The sequence below is a fragment of the Photinus pyralis genome, unplaced genomic scaffold, assembly GCF_008802855.1.
Source record: "Photinus pyralis isolate 1611_PpyrPB1 unplaced genomic scaffold, Ppyr1.3 Ppyr1.4_LG2, whole genome shotgun sequence".
NCBI classification, from domain to species: domain Eukaryota; kingdom Metazoa; phylum Arthropoda; class Insecta; order Coleoptera; family Lampyridae; genus Photinus; species Photinus pyralis.
The window spans coordinates 38,679,938-38,702,345 of NW_022170403.1; the positions used below are offsets into that span (position 1 = coordinate 38,679,938).

The following is a 22,408-nucleotide window of genomic DNA, read 5'->3' on the forward strand; positions in this document are numbered from 1 at the left end:
ACTTTGATCTCATCTTTAAAGGGAGTCCGAGAATGACATAATTACCAATTTTCATATTTAAATTCGTTTCGAACTGCCTGGAAAATATTAAAAAATGAATGTTTTAGTTACCCAAAGAGAACATGCGATGTTAATTGTATACCGTGTGTAATTTACGGTAGGTTGAGAGGGCATACGGTGCGTACAAATCGAAAGGACATTAAGAACATTTCTTGCCCGTATACATGTTTAGGAGAGTAATCATTAGAACTGAAATGAAGCTGTAGCTGATTACGAATATGATGGAATCATTGCAATTAGCAATTAAGTATGAGTTATGCGAAGGCATAAGTCACTTGCACTATTATAATACCTCATTTAGTTGTAAACCATTAAAAGTAGGTAGGTACCTTTAAAATGGAACTAATAATATGGAGATTATATGCTTCCTGTTTTTAATCGTTTTTCTCATAGTTTAATTAAATTAACATTTTTCTCTTGGTGAACAATTGAACAACGTGAAAGCGACAATACGTATAGGACAAGGTAAACAAATACAAGGGATCCTCCCACTTATTTTCACCTGTATTCCCAGACGTTACCGATGTTATCGTCAGTCATATTATACAGGTAGAACTAAGTACTTCTAAGTGTCATCATTGCGACATCGTTTTTTAGTCACGCGAAGGGTAAAATAATGTGTCAAAAAATTACCTATTTAGTTTTTATTAATGTTATTATCTGTGCCTATACCGATCCTCAGCTGGACATACCAGCTCATAATTTAGCGCGACATTATGGCAATAATCAGTACCAAACAAATCCTGAAAGCGATAGGGGTAGCTACAGTAATGATCCTTATCAGAGGACGTATGACAGAGATCCGCCATATGAGAGAGACTTACAATACGGCCGCAATCCCGTAGACAACAACTACCCGACTAGGAATCAAAATCCAATTGAAAACGATTACCAACAGAGACAAAGTTTGCCGTACCATGGTGACATTCGAGCTTTGCTGCAAGGGTTAGACATCCAAGCGTCTCAACAATGCACAAACAACGTCGCCGCTCAATGGAATTTTGAAACTAATGTCAACCAGGCAACCCAAGTAGAAGCGGTAAGTTCAATTCAATTAATTAATATTACAACTTTCCGTGCTCGTTATGTGAATTTGCAACTACTCATGATCTCAGTATCCTTCGTAATTATGAGAAATTATGTAAATAGATCAATTAAACATATATCGAATTAATCTACTTCGAAAGGATGTTAGCAAATCTGTAAAAAAATTTATGAATTTGCCAACGCACATTAATCTGAATTAGGTAGTCCAATATCATATAGCTATAGTGGATGGTAGTGGCATGGCAAATGAGCTTTGATTTAATTATTTGGGATTGGTTACACTTTGAGTTAAAAAATCGCTTTAAAGTGATTCATGGTTATGTAATGAAACTTATTATGATTAAAGTCTACCTCAAGGCAAGCGCGAACAATTGCCTATGTAAACATAATTTTCCTACAAGGCTTAACTTGAAACAGTTTACTGTATTGTTATCCCAATTCACTAGCTCAAAAAAATTATGTTAATTGAAGTTATATAAGAGACAATTAGTGTACAATGTATTTTTTGAAGATCGATAATTTGATCTATATAATATGTTTTATAACGTACGGTGACTTGTAAAAGAGTGTAATAAAAAGAAAAGGTACATTAATTTATTCGTAAATCGTAGGTATAAGCAGATCATTTGTGGTCGTATGGCAATGAGAATCCGTGCGAATGAGGTGTAACCAAAAATATGCCATTGCATATGCATACGAAATTATTGTGTTTTACAGGGAGTTTGGTTTAAATTCGTACCTATAAAGATCGAATAGGTACATTTTTTGGAATCGTGTTCAGGGCGAGAGAGCGTATTCAGAATTGAAGATGAGTCGAAAATCCCTGCCAATTTTGAAAAACTGGGCCCAAACCACTTTTTTAATTGTACAAAACTGAACAGAACAGAAAACAAGCACATTTCTTTTCTGTACGAATTAGGTTTTGAAAAATAGAACCTAAAATGCAACAGTTATCATGTAAGATTTGGAAGAGACTCAAAATGAGGCTCAAGGGAAATACTATAATGATTCTATAACGCCGACGATACCACCAAACATTTACATAAGCTTACAGTCACTGGTCCTTAAAGTAGGAGATGTCTCCTTTTGCCAACTTTGCATTAGGATATTAATTGGGGAAATAGATCCATTATTATGGCAATTTGGAACTACGTAAAATTAACATTGTAAATTATTACTATTTTGTCTATTATCTATCTGCCTATTAAGAGTTTAGTACTAAACGTGTTATCGGAGTCTCATTAAAATCAAACTATTAATAGAAATCTCCATTCCAAACACGCAAATTGACGATCTAGAGCGGAGATTCCCAAACTATTTTGGACCGCGGTGAACTTGATATCATTTTCTCATCAAAATTTAACAAAATAAACCGATACAACGGAATATTAAAGGATGTCAGTATTCCCATCACTTTTTGAACGACCATTTATTTTAACCTTGCAACTTCGATCCATATGGGCTAAAAAGAACATCAAATTTGGAATGATAGAACCATTTTAAGGCGTATTGCAGTGTCGTACGGACAGAAGGGTGGACATTGAATCAATCAAAATCATGTCTAATAATCATAGGGAATTATCTAGCGAAAGTCAGAACTCGATACATGATCTAGAGTATGCACTATGTTGATTTCTATTATATTGAGGTCACAGTTTTTCCTGTTACCGATTGACTCGAACTTTTGTTCCTGTTGAGACGGCTTTATGAAAATCACTAGCGCCCTACTTAATGTCCAAAGTACAGGTGCACGATCGGCCAAAAAGTTATAGCGCACAGAGACGGAGAGATGGGCGCACGGATCAAGATTAAAAGGTATAAAAAGTATCTGATTGGATCTTAACTAAGAATTATAGCGTACACAGACGAATGGGCGAACAAAAGGACGGACATCTTGGAACCATAATTCAAATAGGCTGTTCGTCGGGCTGTTCTATTGTTGGTTGGTATCAAATGATACATCGGGCACAAAGTAAATAGACATCAATTCAATCAAATAAGAACTTGTGTTAATTAATAGGGGTCGGTTTTAATAGCTCGTCGATCCTCAAAATCAGTTTTCGTTTATGTTGGTCACCGATTTCGACCCCCAGGGATCGATATCGACCACTTTGGGAATCCCTCATCAAGAGAATTTGCTTCAAAACTGACTTGCGAAGTGCACCCATGTATCCAATAAGACCTGGTGCCACCTAGTGAAGAGTTGCATTCATTCCATGCAACGCTTAACAACAATCAAGTAAAAAACAATTATGTGGTGGAAAGGATGGTTTCTACACAATAAATAAATTTTAACGTTTGGAAACTAACGCCTACAAAAATACTATTTTCTAATTGACGGAGAGCTGGCTACGGAAAAAAGTGACTTATCGCTACATGACTGACTTTTTGTGTAAAGTATGCTGATACATAGTGAAGTAGAAAAAGTTATGTCTGTCAGGGAGATCCCGTGGTTTAAAGTTGGGGTGGGTGGTCTAATAAGTCAAATTTTAATAAAACTACCGTTTTTCCGACTATATTAATATTTACCTCTGGCGCGTTTATTTTGAATCCGACGCAAAAAATTGATGAAACTTTTTTGTGCAGTTTATCAAAGTACATCTTTTTTGTATTTAACATTTTTCGCTATGGTGCTTACCTTTCGAGAAAAGTGCAAATTAAAAAAAATTATAAAATAAAAAGTTTAACTTTTCAATTTAGAATTACTCAAAAACTAAAAAACTCACAAAAAAACTGTAATGGACTTTTTTATAGAGTTTTGTATGCCACATTGGCCAGTGTGTTTAAAAATGATTACAAAAAAAATTTTGTTATGGCCCTTTTAAACTGAATGAATGTGGTTCGTTTCTTGTGAAGACGATAAAAAAAACCTGAACCGATTTTGATGAAATTGGGAATGTTTATAAGATTGAATAGGAAGTCGATCTATTTTGGTTTCGGTCCGTTACCATCTTCTGGGTTTTTGATGGTGTTAAAAGTTTAAATGGGCCATAACAACTTAAAAGAATGTCATTTTTTTCGCTTAGACTGGCTAATGTGGCACAAGAAACTCTGCAAAAAAGTCTATAACAATTTTTTTGTGAGTTTCTTAGTTTTTGAGAAATTTTAAATTGAACAGTCAAACTATTCATTTTATAATTTTTCTAAATTTGCACTTTTTTCAGAAAGTAAGCCTCATAGAGAAAAATGCTAAATATAAAAAAAGATGCACCTTGACGAGCTGTACAAAAAAGTCTTATCGACTTTTTACGTCAGATTCAAAATAAAGGCGCCAGAGGTAAATATAGTTGGAAGACCGGCAGTTATGAAAATTTGACCTATTTGACCGCCCCTCCCAACCTTAAGCCACGGGATCTCGCTGGCAGACATGACTTTTTATACTTCACTATGGATCAGGTACTTTACACAAAAAGTCAGTCAAGTAGCGATAAGTCACTTTTTTCCGTACGAACTCTTAGACTATAAATTCTTACATTTTTTCCTAGTAATCATAACACATTACACAAATGATTGCACACGTTGTGATAAAAGTTCTCATATCGACGAAATTTAGCACTTGATGATTTGATGGATTTGCAACATGGAAATAACGAGTAGCATTATTAAATAGGCCCCCCTATATGATGATCATTTTTTGTAATAAAACCTAGCATAATTTTTGTAAATTGTGCACAGAAAAAGAAAGTCTTTCGAATAATTATATTAAAATGTTGCGTTGTTATTTGATAAAAAAGTTGTATGACTTCACGCTGCTGAAAACTCAGATATAAAAAAATTTGCTGTTGCTAGCACAGATACCACTCGCACATGCACCTGCGCATTCTGCCCAAAAGCTTTTCACCTCTTTCGTTTATGTCTTAGAATATGTGTATGAGAGTACAGACGGACCGACAGACCGACATCAACGAGATTTTGTTTGATTGGGTTCCTCTAGTGCTTCAAAACTACTTAATTGAGCGGGTGGTTGTGATGTTCTGTTTAAAACGCGAGGGGGGGGGCATCCCCTGACAAATTTATAAAAAATTGATACTCAAAACGCAGTTTCAGCGCTCTAAATTGGTAAAAAAACGTGTTCGCGGATAACATACGCCTAGATTGAGAATATATACGCTATAATTATGTCTAACAAATCCTTTAGACTTTAGAGTATACGCGCGTATATGGAGTGTACCCCCCTATGGGAACACCACTGGTCTCCGTCATCACCATCTGGAGTAAATACTGCAAGCGGGAATCTCCTGAACCGTACTTTAAGAAGATTATGCTATAGAGCACGTTGGCGATTACTTAGCATCCTTGTCCCTTGGTTCTTTGAATATAAATATTCAAAGCTTGGTTACAATACCAACTATTGGACGAACCGCAGGCGAAGTATCTGGAGGCGTTTAGTTTAAACTACAATTATTACAATATAGTTTATGAACCCGTGTTATACATAAAACCACTTCTTGCGACATGTAAATTCGAATATGAACAAACACTTGAATTTGTAGCGAACTTTTGTCTGTAGAGGACCATTGATCTAAAAGTTTGGTAAAAAATCCCTTATAGTCTAGTGTCTGTTTACATCTTGCCGAGTCAAAAAGCTATAACCAATAAACGCACATAAAACATTAAATATGTATATGTTACACACAAACGTCGAAAACGCTCAATGAGCGAAAATAACTCACATAACGCGTTATGGCTGCAGCTAAATGACCAAACACCGAAATTAAATATTTTTACGTGGGTCGTTAACTTATGACCGCAATCGGGGGATTACCTACGAATAAGCACAGAGGTGATTTTATTTGAATTTGAATTTCTGTATTTGTCGTTCGTTTTAGAATTGTTTGTAATTGTGTACAACCGGGGGTAGGTATCCTCGTGCGACTAATGTGCCGAGTCGTTTTTATCCCCGCGCTTATGCTCTAATGCAAAACGAGTAGACCAGGGAGCCTATTTCATTAAGCTGCTGTGCAAATTTGTCACTATGCATTTGTAGTATTTGGAAGTGCACAGATTTATATCTGTTTCATAAAATATTTTAGTCGACGTTTCACTTCGTGTGTTATTCATCTCTACTTTACATATTTGGAATGTTTGCTTTGTCATTGTCAATTAATTAATTGTGTGTTTATTCGAATCCATTGTGTGATTCGGATATAGTTTTCATGTCAGATTTTCCTTCTCATGTCCAAGAATTGTGACAGGTGTTAATTAATATTTGCGTAGTTGATCCTTTGGAATTTTCGGAAGTTGATTGAGGATACTTCAAAACCATTCATTTGGGTTAATATTGGAATTTTTCTTTATAGCAAATGTCCGAAGTGTACGAGGAGAGATTATAAAAATTCTTTGTTTCCTGTTTGATTTGATTGAACCAAATTATACAATTCATTTGCTTTGCACCTTTTCACTTGTCACTTTGCAATTTTTAGATAATATTTTGGGCCATAAAGACTATTTTGACGCGCTATAACAGTTCAAATATGTAAAGTAGAGATAAATAACACACGAAGTGCTACATTTACTAAAATATTTTATGAAACAGATCATAATCTTTGCACTTCAAAATTATGCAAATGTAAAGTGACAAGTGAAAAGTTCCAAAGTAGCTTTTTAAAATAGGCTCCTGGTCTACTCGTTTTGCATTAGAGCATAAGCGCAGCGATAAAAACGACAAAGCACATCAGTCGCACGAGGGTACGCACGGTGTTGTACACAATTACAAACAATTCTAAAACGAACAACAAATACGGAAATTCATATAAAATCACCTCTGTGCTTATTCTTAGGTAATCCCCCGATTTACACTTAATAAATTGAAATGTTTTCATGTACAGGTGTCCAGTCAGAATTTTTGGCCTTTAGACCGAAATAACGTCTAGGTACATGATATTTTCAAAATGCATTATATTTTTGAATTGTTGTCATTTAATAAATAATTCAATGTATCATGGTCATTCTCCAAACGAACAAAACGCGTTGTGGTCATAAATTAACGACCATAACATGGGAAAATATTTAATTTCGGTAGCTGCGGCCATAACGCGTTACGTGCGTTATTTTCGCTCATTGAGCGTTTCCCATATTTGTGCGTAACATAGGTAATATATATATTTTCTTGTTATTCATTGTACTTCGTATAAACCAATAAAGGGAACTAGAGAAACTGCATCTGTTCCGTCTTATTTATTAATTTGCCATTTCTAGTGAAGTTTTGTTCTATGCAAATTGTAGAACATTATCGCTCTACAAAAAATTTGCCCGCATTACCCGCACACCTGCGCATGCGCTTTTCTTCCCTTTTATGCCCATGAATACGTGTACCAAATTTGGTTCCAATTGGTTAAGCCGTTTAGCCGGAAATGAAAGTACAGACGAACCGACAAACCGACATCATCGAGATTTTGTTTGATTCGGATTCCTGATGGTGCTTCAAAACGTCTATTTCCTTAAAAAAAAGTGAGGGGTCATTTTTTACCCCAATGCAATATACCTCCCAGGTATAGCCAAGTATCTTTTGTCGTGCAGTCTAAGGAGAAGATTATAGGGCACAACGCACTGAAGGAAAGCTGCAAAATTACCCTTTTCCCAATTTTCCACATTATATTTTCATCAATCTCAGATCTTTTGCGGTAACATCCCATTCCTATATTACGTGCGTACTGGAGTACATCTCCAAGGCCCAAATGGAATTTTGTTGCAGAAGTCTATAGTTTATAGGTACCAGCTATAGTTTATAGACTTCGCAACAAAATTCTTGATTCTTGATCGTGGGCACATTTCCCTATTCCAATTTTTTGTGAAACATTGTGTAGAGTATGTTAACATATTTTGAACTTTGAACTGAACTGACCATTCTAGGCTTGTAAAGCAAGGACGTTATACGTGAGGATTTATAACGACAAATTTGCCTTTAGAACAAAAATAGGTTAATAGTATAATTATTTGCAGTGACTTAATAAGCTGTCCTTAACAAGTGAGTAATATAATTTATTGTTAAATTATTCACATTAGTTACAAGAAGCTCACATATGAAGCATGTGATAATGTCATCAGCACTGCGAAGCAGTTGACGTGATCTGAGAAGTGAGAAGTTTCCTGTCAATTAATTTTTAACTTAACAAACCATATATAATTTTGGTTGCAAGAGGTGGTTGTAACCTTGAGGTTTATTAGCATTGACATTTTGTGGGTACCTCATTGTTGTTTTTTATTTAAAGATAAACGGCCGCTAATTGTTAAGTGCGTTATGCAACTTACATGTATAATAAAGAAGCGGAGTAGGTATGCGTTATATGTGCACGAACATAACAATAAATGAATGACCGGTGTGCCAATTGTGAAATTTTGTGAGAAAGACCGTGAAAACTTCTCAGGAATACATTACTAAATCAGAAGCGACCCTACTGCAAATTTCATTGTGTTTCTATTTTAAATATTAGTTTGCTTACTGCATCATTGCTTTAGTCATCTAATCCGTGAGAAATACTTAACAACTATTAGTAACAACAAACATCCTGCACGAATTAAAGAAATTAATATTAACCTTGTCATCTCAGTAGGTACTTATTAGTTTTTAATTGGCATATGCTATATTAAATATAGAGGTTAATAGATCTGAGTGTAATGTGATTTATATTTTAGAATTGGTGCAAAAACGTAATTCCTTTGCTAAATTAATAAGTATTTTACCTTCCGGAATTGATGTGGTTGAGAGTTTATTTGATTAAAACCTAATATAGTTTTCAATTACCTACCTACGTATGAGAGCTATGGGCAGTGAACCGTTTCATAAACAATTTTTTTTCCAGTAATCGATATATAATATATGATTATATAATTACCTTTGGGACCCATTCTTGTCCAATTGATTAACACAATCATACATACATAATATGAAGTTGTATAACCTCATACACTGATTAAATTTGGTACTAATGAATTGCTGGTTTTATATTTTGAATTAAAATCTAATTTTTTTGGTACTTATAACAAATAGCTTACCTAAACTTACAAATAAATTAGTGAGAAAAAGGTGAAATCGCTTAATCCCCTTGCCTAAAGTATTAAATTTTTTTGCGTCCACAAACTTTACCACTTACTCCATCCACCTAGTCCCGAGATGTGTGCCGCCAATGTTCTGCTAACTTTACGAATTGAATTAGTTCCTTGGGTGAGAGAAGTTGGCATTCTTGAATTGACTGTACCAAAAGCTCGGTGTGATCCTACGGGGTCATTGGATGTTTGGCAGAAACAGAGAGGAGTGATCCTAAGGGGTCATTGGATTTGACGCATTTTCAGATTACTTGTGGCATATACGGGGTGGCGACTTGACAAACGCACCATGGGAATTTCAATAATAATTTTTTAAGTTCCGATTATTGGCTCCCCTAATTTTTTTGGAGATAATGTCTATTTAGGTTTTTTGTAGAGAAAAATTTACGAATCCGTACATACTATTGTTTCCTGTTTTATAAATTCAGAAACAGTAAAAATTAAAAAATTAAAAACTGTCGCGTTTATAAAGTGGGTAATGCCATGAAAGCATGACATCAAACAAAAGCACCTGCATTTTCCATTAGTTAACTTTGTTTGATCTCAAACTGCCATGGCGCCGCTGATTTTCTTAAAAGCGCTAGTTTTTAGTTATCCAATTTCTTGGTTTCAAAGTTCAAAAAATTAAAAGCTATTGTATGCATGGATTCGTAATTTTTTTCTACAAAAAACCTAAAGAGACTTTATTTCTAAAATAATTAGGGAAGCCAATAATCGGAAACTAAAAAACTGCTATTGAAATTCCTATGGTGCGTTGTTAAAGTCACTACCTGGTAGGTCAACTGTGCAAAGTTTGAACCGGATCGGTATAAGCGTTTGACAGTTTTCGTGCTCACGGACAGACGGACAGAATCGATTCCTCTATAAAGCTTAATAATAATAATAATATTTGCAGGTGCTTCCTTTGTGTAGAATTTCCTTATCTTTAGAAATTATTCTTAGATTATATTTTAATATAAAAGGAAGTGGCGAAAAGAATTATCAGGTTTAAATGATTTAATAATAACTTTATTCACGCCATAGGCATTTTACAAAGTAAAAAGTGAGAAACAAACTTATAAAACACATTAAAATATCACATACATGGTTATTTAATATTGATAGTAACACTACGTTTAAACGAGAAAATAGTGGGACTGAAAAAGTCAACACTCACACTGAACTCATTGATTAGGCCAACCATCCGATCCAATGGACTGTTCCGGAAATACAGCTTTCGATGGTGCCTAGTTTGCAGTAGGGGCATGGTACGGACGAATCGCTGTGGAACCCTGATGTTAATTTTTGACAAAATATCAGCATTCAGTAATTTATACCCGAAAGTCAATGTAAGAAATGTCCTTCTTTGTTTAAGAGTTTGAATATCGAGGAATATTCCAACATGTTCAGTCGAATCTATATGAATCCCATTTAATGATAGTTTGACCTTCATCATGCGCAAAAAACTCGATTGAATACGCTGTAGGTGTAGGCGATTGATGTGGGAAACATAATAAGCAGAATATAACGGAACAGTAGTCCCAATGGGATCTCACAAGCGAGAAGTATAGTGTCCTAAAGAGCTATTATACTACGGAAATCATTACACTGGCGTTTAAGAAGTTCAAGCATTTTACTTGCCTTCGATGTCACTTGGTCGTAATGGAGGTGAAAATTTAATTTCTTGTCCAGTATGATGCCTAAGTTTCTGATACAGTCGACACTATCTAATAAATGACCAAAAAGGTAGTAATTCGGCTCAGAAGGACTGTATTTTTTTGAAAAGCAAATAGTGGAAAATTTATTCACATTAAGCTGCAAGTCGTTGTTTAGCACCCAGAGTTCTAATTGCACCAAGTCTTGTTGTAGCATTGCAGTGTCATTGATACCACCAATAGCCCTGTATATCTTGAGATCGTCGGCGATGAAATATCGTTAATGAAAGCCAGGAACAGTGGAGGACCAAAAAAAATACCAAACACTTCAAAAAGATTTTTAATTTTTTTTTATGTTTCTTGAATCAATATTGATTTTTTAAAATTTATTTAATGTTATATTTTGGAAAAGGAATTTAATATACCATCTTTTTAAATTAAAATATACGGAGTGTTTTATTAAAAAAAAATTAGGTTAGGTCCGATAACTTGCTTACCTGAACCCGTATGCTTATTTTGAAAAGGGCAGATTATTCAACAATCATTATAAGAAAACTTTTGTACTAAACATTTTTTGTGTCCCTTTTAACTAAGAAAATAATATGGTTATTCTGAAATTGACATTTTTTCCTGTATCTCTTAAACAAGAGAATATTCTCTAATTTTGACTTTGCCATTTTAACTTTGACCTAAAAAGACTACATGGCGCCTATTTTGCTTTATTGATAGCACTAACAATTACGGAGATATCCTATAAAAGGTCTCCAAAATGGAATACCGTGCTGTACGTCGTCGTAGTTTTGTAAACTTAAGCAAGAGTGTGATTTATACTGGTATTCAGTCGGCAGTCCTGATCAGTCAAGGTCTCTCTATACAATTGATGGGACCACCATAATTCACAATGAGGAAACTAGCATAACGTCAAGATCATACAGATTTGTAAAAATGTAGGCTTTTTGATGACGGTGGATTTTTAAGTAGTATTGGGGAAATTTAAAGTATTTGTAATTGTTTTAAAAAGTTTGTGACGTGTATTTAGGAGCGCAGTAATATTTGAGTAATTTGGGCAAACCGAGTGTAAAATCAAAAATTTGAAAAGTTTATGAAAAACATTTTCAGTAACGAATAGTGGGACACTGTCATTTATCTAGAAGTGTTAGCTCTGAATTTCTGCGCGACACTTTAGCATTTTATATCTTTGTGTGTGTCATACTTGGCTACCAAGTGCTAGGTGTTATCGTACGTTGATCAGCTCTACATTCTTGGTCTTATCCTTGGAACCCGTGACTCGGATATTCCTGCTAAGTGTTTATGGGGCGTGATTAGATGCTTGGATAAAAGCACGTGTTGTGGAGTTCATTGCACGGTTTCGTTATCGGGCCTTCAAGATATTGTGCCAATTGTTGGTCGTTCCATTATTTTGCATACAGGCGTTTTTATTTCGTGACTTATTTTGCTACAGCTGCTTTAGCCGTGATTTTTTAATTGTGCTGTACAATTACGTTTTGATCTTCCAGAGTCTTACATTTGTTGAACCATACAAGTTCTGAACTAGCTTTTTTGAGGAGTTGACGATTTTGTAGATGGTCTCTGATAATTGAAAATTCCAATGTCCTACGAAAGGTCAGGAGTTTCACGAACAGTAGCCAGCTACACTCTCTACTTCACAACCATCGGAAGCAAAGAGAGTGGCCTACAAGACTCAATCAAAAGATATGATAATCCGGAACAAAGATCACAAAACCTTTCCCATAAATTTCATTTATTATGCAAAGATACGGGTATCAATAATCAATGGCGATATGTTTCGGCAAATGCCATCATCGGGCCCTAGAATGTAATGCTTTAACAAATTTGAGTTCCCTTGTAGCTACGAAACTTACAACATAAAGATTGACCGAAAAGGGTACATTGTCGAATTCCATAAAATTTAAAAGGTAGAAAAACCCTGAGGGGGAAAAAGTCCTAGACAAGTTAAGGGTCTACAGCCCTGAAGGGGGGAGTGGATCGAAAGAGAAAAATTGGGGATTATTCCATAATGTTTTGAAAATAGGTAATTAAAATTAACTTAAACTGGGCTTATCAAGCGAAATACTTGAATAACAAAAAAAAGCCCGAAGACGCCATAACTATAAAATCCGTCAACGTCAATTAAATTGACTGGTTTAACTGTGACTTTCGCAGATCGTTGATTGTTTCAGATCCCTAGATAACAAACGTTATGTAAAGCTCTCGCCAGGAAAGATTGCCGGTCATAGAACACTTGATCCCGGTCTACAATCTGTGTTTTTCTGAAGACGTGAGTGACTTCCGGGATAGTATCGTGTCAATTTTGAACAAAAAAACTTTTCGTTCAACATTGACACGATCCTATTCCGGAAGTCGCTCGCATCTTAAGAAAAACAAAGATTGTAAATCGACACAAGGTGTGCTGCGACCGGCAATCTTTCCTGGCGAGAGTTATATCTCCTTTGCATCCTGCAATGGTTTGTTTCTACCATGCGATAAAAAATGAGTTGCTGTCGAGGGACCTTTGGAATTTTTGTTTTCATGGTAAATCGTACTTAACTTCCAAAGGCGACTCGGCAGCAAATCATTTTTGATCGCCCGTTATGTGTATCCTTCAAATTGTTTACAAACATGTTATTTTAGACAAGGTCCACAATTGTTAACAAACTGTCTATCAACATGCGTAGAAGTTGCTGAATTTTGATAGAAATGAATGAATTTTCTGTTATCACCTCCGTTTCACACCCTATGTACTAGACAACTAGACCACAATCCATGAATGCCTTCATCCAAATGTAGGGTTATTGGATCCAAAAGATCCTCAGAGTTCATCAGTTACATTTAGGATCATTTAGTTCTTAACATACACGATTGTAAATGTGGCTAAAAACCATGGTCATTTTTGGGATATTCAGCTTTTGTCAGTATAGGAGCGTCTTATTTTCTCATAAAATCTCTTATGGTAATACAGTATTCTTGTCTTTTATACAAATTTCAAAAATAAGTGCGATATCTTTAACGCTCGAAATAGTGCGTACACCTACTCGCTTTAATTTGTTCTGTGACATATAAACCAAATGTAAATTTCGCAACCGGAAAAAGCCGCGGCCAGATAAGAGACTAGACCGGAAACAATGGCACATTATCGTTTACGCATGTTTATCACCTATGACCTTACTATATATGTCATAATCTCTACCACTCCTTCTTTACACTACATGTAATTTCAATCTACGCGTTTGCACAAAAGAATTCATTCTTGCCCAACTACGCAAAGTAAAAATAGCTTACTCACACCTTTTACAGTTTATTATAGGTACGTTTTGGTAGTTGCTTCATAATTGTACGTGATTAGTTTCCCCAAATGTAAAATAGCTGGTCTTAATTGATCTGACACACACCTTCGTCCTTAAGTGATTTCTACATCCATTTTCATTTCTTTGGAACTATTTTAGGTCATTTAATTTGGTGCCTAGCAATTACACAAGTGCAATTAACTCCAATTGCCATGACACTGTAACCACAATATATCCATGTGAATGAGAGAAATGCTTACCACTTTGTTATTTTGTTCTAAGCATTTCATCAATCTCAGGCCAGGCCACAATTGGAATTGGGGGTTCTGAAAATCATTGCAGCGAACACAAACCGCCCTAGTGCTAATGGGGATTCTATTTATTTTGGGAATATTTTGGTGAAATGCAACAATCCTGAAATACAGAATTTAGCTGTTGTGGGTTGAGGGGGTCGATTTTGCTACGGCTCCAACTCAATACATGCATAAATATCTATTCCTGCTTGAATAGTGGTAAAATGTCTATAAGAATGGTAATCGAGAGAGTGAGTTTCTGACGTCAATAACAAAATTGGACCATAAATATGATTTTAAGAAATAACTCAAATCCTGAGCCGTCGATGGATGAACTAACAAAGGACAGCGCCAACTTCTCGATTGTTTCTGTCAACATCTTACATATTATTTCCCTTTTCTCTGTTGAGGCACAACATATAAAACGCCAGTGTTTTGGGGTTTGGTGCTTCCCCAAGTACTCAATATACACGGTGGCAATTTGAAAACTTACCACCCCCCATGTCTTAGTAAATAAACGAGATATTTTAAAAAAATCAAAATCCGTTTCGGTAATTCGGAGGGGGAATCACAATGACATAGATGGCGACGCACCCCTCCAACCCCCTGCGTCCCCGCCTCCCCAACTTTTAAATCTTAAATAGTGGCCCCCCATGTGTGATACGTCGTTGGAAAGCTCTGAAAAAATGCTTTCCAACCATACCAAATAGCATTATCGTGCAAGTCAAAATATAAACTAATATGATACATTTGAAATCTGTCGTATTTAAAACGCATACATCTCCGGGCTCCGGGACCGACACAGTGGCTCTGCAACTTGCTACTTGCTCACATTAAACGGGTTCATCCATTTGTGAAAATGCGAACAGATTCGTAAGAAGGGGTTGTACACCAAAAGAAAGGGATATTATTCTATGAATCTCTTTCGCCCACAATTTGTGCAAATAGAAAACAAATAAAAAGATTTTCGCCCTAAAGCAAGTAACTTCAGTGCATTTTCCATGAATTGATCAGTACTTCCCAAAAGGCAATAGCTATGTGCGCTATGTTTTTCTTTACTAGCGGCATATATGGTTAACGTTTCAAAGAAAAATCTCCAAAAATGAAAAAGTTGGCGTTGCGCAGTTCGCACATGAGCACATTTGATTTTTACTATGTGCGATGTGTTTGCCTTTGCTAATGACTTTTGTAGTTTTCGATTTTTACTACATGTGATATGTTTTTCTTTACTGGAAACATCTATGATTAAAATTTTAAAGAAATATCTTCATAAATAAGGAAGTTGGCACTGACTGCCCATGCGCACATCTAATGTTTAGCATGTGTGATTAAAATTTCAACAAAATATAAATAAGAAAGTTGACATTGCGCTGCCTGCGCACGGACAGACGGGCGGATAGAGAAAGTGGCTGCAGTAGTGCAGAGTGCACCCAATTTCGTTGGAAAATGCGCTAAAAATGTATCACACCGTACACGCGGAATTCTGATTTTGCCTATTTCTACACAACTATACTGCATTTATTATAAGAAGATAGTAGATGGCGCTGTGTTTTAAGATAAGCACATACAGGAAAAATATAAAATGCCACCAAATTATTGTCAAGTAGAAACATTCAACACTGCGAAGAGAAATAAATCAAACGAAACGAAATGACAGTTCGACAGTTTAGTTGGCAACAGAAACTACCAACTTACAAAATTTGTCACTCGTTTTATTTTTCAGCGTAATACTGTCGCGTGTTTTAACCAATCACAGTGAAGGTCAAAGCTCATTCAAACGACTTTCAAAACAAAACAAATGATTTGCCTCTAAATAGCACTGTGATAATTTAAACGGTGCCCCGCCATAACAGCCATAACGCCTCGACGTAATAACCCCGACAAAATAACTTTTTGACAAAAGATCCCCAATAAACAAGTCTGACCATAAAATAATCCCTACCAGCAAATAAACTTCTACAACACAAAAAATTCCATCAAGATTCACCTGCTGTTTCCCAAGACCATTAGAGTCTTGGAAGGTGGAGCGCTCTTGTTTTGGAGAATTGTGTTTGTTTATTTTTCCCAAAGACAACCATGGAGTGCTAGAGTAATAGAGAGAGAGAACTATGACTGGTTGTTTGCTGAGGGTGGGAGTAGGTACTACCGAAGAAATTGAAGTTGAAAGATTGAAACATGTCAAAGAAACACATGGTGAACAATGCCGAAAAATGCGCTGAAGTTATTCGCCTTAAGGCGAAAACCTTTTTACTTGTTGCAGTTAATGGCAGGGACAGCGGCTGTTTTTGTCAGAGGCTTATCTTGTTGGGGCTCTCGTTTTAGGGATATTTTGAGGCGTCCGCGCATTTGAGCAAGACTTATCAAACTAACTACCCCACGCATTCATTACAAATTATTAGTCTTGACAAATAAGACTTTTGCAATAATCGAAAACATTCATAGAATTGGAATTCAGTGGCTATATGAGCGTTTTTCCTGTGGAGAGTATTAAATAATAAATAAATTGTTTTGATTAGTATCATCGTTAAGGGAAGCGTTTTACCATTGATTATAGTTTTATGCAACAATGGTGATCTGAATTGTGCACAATAATTAATAAAAATAAATTACGCTCACCTCAGTGCAGAATAAAACAATACCATCCGATCACAGTACCGACTAAAATTCGTATTCAGAGAAATTATAGTTTCACGATTAAAACGATATATATAATGATATTAATTAGTATAGACTATGGATAGGGTCGGAATATACCATTCAAAAAATTACGTTCCTTTTATTCCCCCTCCTTTATATTAATCACTTTGGACTAAGTCCTGTAAAGACAGCCTAATATGGTTACCTACTACCCATATATTATTCAGTTTTCGGAAATTGTTTGAAGGAAAAAACTAATCCAACAATAGTAATATTTTATAAATGTAAAATCTATGACGAATGTAATCATATACGCTACGTTCGAGAACAATGGCAAAGTTTTGACAAACGTCCTTCTACACCAAACACAAACGTTCTTCATTAATAACAAAACTAATAACATTTTTTACATAAAAATGCATAATATAAATTGCTTTGTACTTATCAACCAATCACCTTTATTTTTTTTGTAATTTGTGAATGCCAAGACCGAGACGTTTATCAATTTTCCCAAAGTAGAGTTATATTTATATATGCATTGAGTATGCAGCAAATTATAATAATAATAATGTTTTGTTTTAGTTACATGCACAACAGACTTTTGCTCAATTTCAACATGGAATGTGGAGTATGTTGAATCGTGTAGGCATTGCCAGAAGTCCGGACCCTCTCACGTTTAGGCAATTACGGTTCTTATCGGTTGTGGGACCATCTGCTCTTTCGCCGGACCAGCTGGATAGGGTAAGATAAATTAATTCACGAAATTCTTTTCTTAATGTTTGACAAAACCACAGAGTTGTATATAGTAAGTAGAGAAACCGTGTTGTTGTGGATAATTGATCCCAATTGAATCTTGCGCAGGCCTTAGGCCAGTGTGCGCACCAACCAGATGGAGATATAGTGACGAATCAACAACGTAGCTGCGAGCAAAACAAATCAGCTGGTTCGCTTTTCACGTACCACGCATGTCACAACGGCTCGGCCGTTGAAACTATATAAGTATGTGGCCATTGCAGTTATTTTTCCACGCGCAGGTCCTATGTACTGCATCCAATATTACAGATGGTCGGTTGCAAAAATTATCTATTATATGACAGCTGTCAATCTTCCACTTTTTAATTGGATTCATTCATTGCGAATTTCTGTACGGTCTTATACGTTATTTTCAATATTTCAAGTGTTTTTGTTGTGATTTTATATACAGTGAATTTTTAAATGCGAACATAGGAGTTTGCATGCAATGTAATTTTCCTATGTTCGATTTTTAAAAAAAACACATCAACCTATTGAGTAGTTCAAATGAGTAGTAGATACAATTATTGACATTTGTCACATTTTTAAAAATACCGCCATCCAATTTAATTACGAAATCGGTTAGGTTATTGCTTAGAATGTCAAGGAGGACACTTCGAACATTTATTGTAATTGTTTTCGGTATTTATTTTCTTCATGTATGTATTGAATAGATCAAATTAGTAGAATACCAGTGCACATGACCTACAAATAATTGAAGGTTGGTTCACAATGAGTTGTGGTGTCAGTGCGTGGCCTGTGAGGTCAAGTTATTGTAAGTTTAAGAAAAATGTATCCTAAAGTTGCTATGGCCTCACATGGCTTCTTTAAAAAAATCTTACCGAGTGCTCTTCATCATAAAGACTATTAGAGTTGCTGTTCATAGTCACACAAGTTGCGCGATTTGAGAATGTGAACCGCGCACACCTCATAGATTGATGTGTTTTTTTAAAATCTAACATAGGGAAATTACATTGCATGCAAACTCCTATGTTCGCATTAAAAAAAAACTCACTGTATAACTCTTCAAATCACAGGGCCGGTCAGTTGTCCCCAGTCCACCCCTGAATCTGGTTGCTAACGATTTAATTTTTCAAAATTGCATTTTCCATAAACGTCTTTGTTAAAAATTATTTACAACCGAGGAATGCCACATGAGAGTGGGAGCACTTAGGGTTCGGATCAGGGGTTTACTGACAATAAGATCCTACTTATCACGATGGTTTCTTGGATCAATGACAATAATTTTTGAGTTGACATTATTTGGTTCTCAAAGAGCGGATATTTTAGGAATAGCGAATTACGTTTATGTACGTTTTATCGCAGATGTACCTAAATACTTTAAATCTGTGGTTTTATCGAGCAATTCAATATGAATAGAGATAATTATGGTCATGTGAAAAGAACCATGGCATTTACTACCGGCTGCTTAAAGCGTATTTCTCACGCGCGATTCACTACTTTTACTTTTATTAGAAGCATCGGTAACTTCATGGGAATGTCAACAATGAACAAATAATTAATAAATGAGAGAAATTTAAAACAAGTCAACTTGTAACGTACAATGTGCACGTTAAATACTCATTTAAAACCATATAATATTGTCATTGTGTACCGGATGGCGGATAAAGATTAGAATAGAAATGCTACATCTTTGCCTACACAGTTGCACAAGTGCACTCCAATGAGGTACCGGGGGTGCCAGTATAGCGAAGCGCATGGGATATTCATGCTTTTTATAGAAGGGGTGTTTACTGCTCAGGTCCCTAGCTCAACAGAGACCAAATGTATGGGGTCTGTGTGGATTAGATACAGAAAAAGTAGACTGCCAACAATTTCGAATTAAGATATTACGATTACACTAATTCTGACTGAGTTGAAGGAGTCTGATGTAAGATTGAACACAAAATCTTCCCAGTACGAGTGGAAAAATACGCCCCTTATAACCACAAGAAACAATAAAAGACAGTGAGCAAGAGTAGTAAACATCTTCAGATCATGGAAGAAAAAGTAACAATTTGGACAGCAACCGGGGAGAAATACGGCAGGATACTGTTTCAGTGATTACTAGTTATCAGAAACCAGTACGGATAAAGACGATGAAAACGGTTCCACATAACCTTCAGCATCAAGTGAACACCATTCAGAAAGAAGTCATACTAATCAACTCAGCAAGTTGAAATACCAAGAAGTAACAATACAACAAGATTTAAGCAAAACCCATTGGAAGAAGAGCTCAACACATTCTATAGTAGCCAGTCTTTCAAGTGCAGCAACAATATTGGGGACAGTCGTAGCCATCTGGGGAACGTGGAAAGTATGGAAACGAATACCACAGGAGAAGCAACCAGAAGAGAAAATAGAAAATCTTCAGATGAAGTCATTATAATATACTAGTTGCCACTTTCTCGTTTGAGAAGCGAAGATCACTTTAGGTTCAATGGATGCCGTCGTTAGCATCGAGTTGTTAGCGGAGGCCCGCGCACTGGTGAGACGTGTTATTAGATAAAGACATCATTTGAATAACATGCACAAATAAACCCTGACGATACATAATCAAAAATGCCAAAGCGGTGACATTACATTTGATATGGTACTGGCTATGCCCAGTTTGAATTTGATGTAATTATGTTCATAAATGGCCGAGATGACAAAAATTATCAAAGATCTTGTGTGAAATCGAAGGAACTTCAGCGCATGTTTGTGTGGCAGATTATTAGTCAGCCACAAGTTTCGGACCATTTGGAAAAATACGCCCCTTATAACCACAAGAAACAATAAAAGACAGTGAGCAAGAGTAGTAAACATCTTCAGATCATGGAAGAAAAAGTAACAATTTGGACAGCAACCGGGGAGAAATACGGCAGGATACTGTTTCAGTGATTACTAGTTATCAGAAACCAGTACGGATAAAGACGATGAAAACGGTTCCACATAACCTTCAGCATCAAGTGAACACCATTCAGAAAGAAGTCATACTAATCAACTCAGCAAGTTGAAATACCAAGAAGTAACAATACAACAAGATTTAAGCAAAACCCATTGGAAGAAGAGCTCAACACATTCTATAGTAGCCAGTCTTTCAAGTGCAGCAACAATATTGGGGACAGTCGTAGCCATCTGGGGAACGTGGAAAGTATGGAAACGAATACCACAGGAGAAGCAACCAGAAGAGAAAATAGAAAATCTTCAGATGAAGTCATTATAATATACTAGTTGCCACTTTCTCGTTTGAGAAGCGAAGATCACTTTAGGTTCAATGGATGCCGTCGTTAGCATCGAGTTGTTAGCGGAGGCCCGCGCACTGGTGAGACGTGTTATTAGATAAAGACATCATTTGAATAACATGCACAAATAAACCCTGACGATACATAATCAAAAATGCCAAAGCGGTGACATTACATTTGATATGGTACTGGCTATGCCCAGTTTGAATTTGATGTAATTATGTTCATAAATGGCCGAGATGACAAAAATTATCAAAGATCTTGTGTGAAATCGAAGGAACTTCAGCGCATGTTTGTGTGGCAGATTATTAGTCAGTTTTTCCTCCACCATCAATCTGGTCGGGGGCTACCATTTTCTTTTTGTCGGTATCCACCACGTTGACCCGTAATTCACGTTTGAAATTTTTACTCCACCATCAGTAAGATCTTGTCGGAGGGCTTCCATTTCTCAGTACCCACTTCCGACGCACAGTTGAGCATTTGAATTAATTACATGTTATGAACTTCATTGTAAAATGCATTCAGTGGAATATTTCATTCAACCCCATCGATGTGGTCACGGTATACGATAGTCTGTACCGGGGATGTTGTTAACAACTTTTCCTTTTATTGTGTTTCTTTATAATAAAACCCAGTGTTTTACGAACAAAATTGCTGTTTCATTTTTTTAGAAACTCAAAAATTAGGCGAACATATGCCATTTCGAACTGGGAACTTACTTTATTGGATAGCCTTATTAATTATTATATACCAGGTCTCCCACAACATATACCGGAGGCGTTTCCTTTCGATGATCCAAACGCGTCTGGATTGTTAAATCACGTTCTTTCGAAGTGTGATCTTATGATCATGATTGCTAAAATCGTGAACAAACTGAACATAAAAGTTTTACGATCACGAATTCCTAACCTATAAATGCAAGGATATTTTTGCTCCAATGTTAGGTTAGTCAATACTTGTAACTGAAAAGGAGCATAATTGTGCAAGTGCTTCCACTTGTATTTAAATCATTTTCATTATCCAAACAAAAAATATACGTAATTCGAATGCAAATGTGTACTCCGTAAACCTAACCTTACTTTGATTTAAATTCGCGCGTTCTTTCGTAAAACGTGATCCTACGAATCACGATCTTGAAATCATGATCGCGAAGTAGCCGAAAGAAAGCACCTCGGTTATCGATAATGTCGATGAAAGAAACTTCCGGTTATACCGAAAGTTGATTCCAACTCGACGATTTTAAATGGAACACCCCATATATTATTTTCAGATTCCACCTACTCATTTATAATGTCCCATATCTATACTTAGACGTTTTTGACAAATTTTAATTTATGTCAAAGATAACGTTTGCAGTTCAAATCATA

At 35.8% G+C, this 22,408-nt stretch overlaps 1 protein-coding gene across 1 annotated transcript in view; it reads left to right on the forward strand.

Moving 5' to 3' along the window:
- The first annotated feature begins 585 nt into the window (after positions 1-585).
- Positions 586-22,408, forward strand: part of LOC116163992 (angiotensin-converting enzyme) — a 68,972-nt gene continuing 47,149 nt past the window's right edge. The window contains exons 1-3 of the mRNA XM_031478119.1: positions 586-1,099; positions 17,605-17,763; positions 17,884-17,965. Coding sequence (XP_031333979.1) covers positions 677-1,099; positions 17,605-17,763; positions 17,884-17,965 — 664 coding nt within the window. The 5' untranslated portion in view covers positions 586-676. The remainder of the gene's footprint in view (positions 1,100-17,604; positions 17,764-17,883; positions 17,966-22,408) is intronic.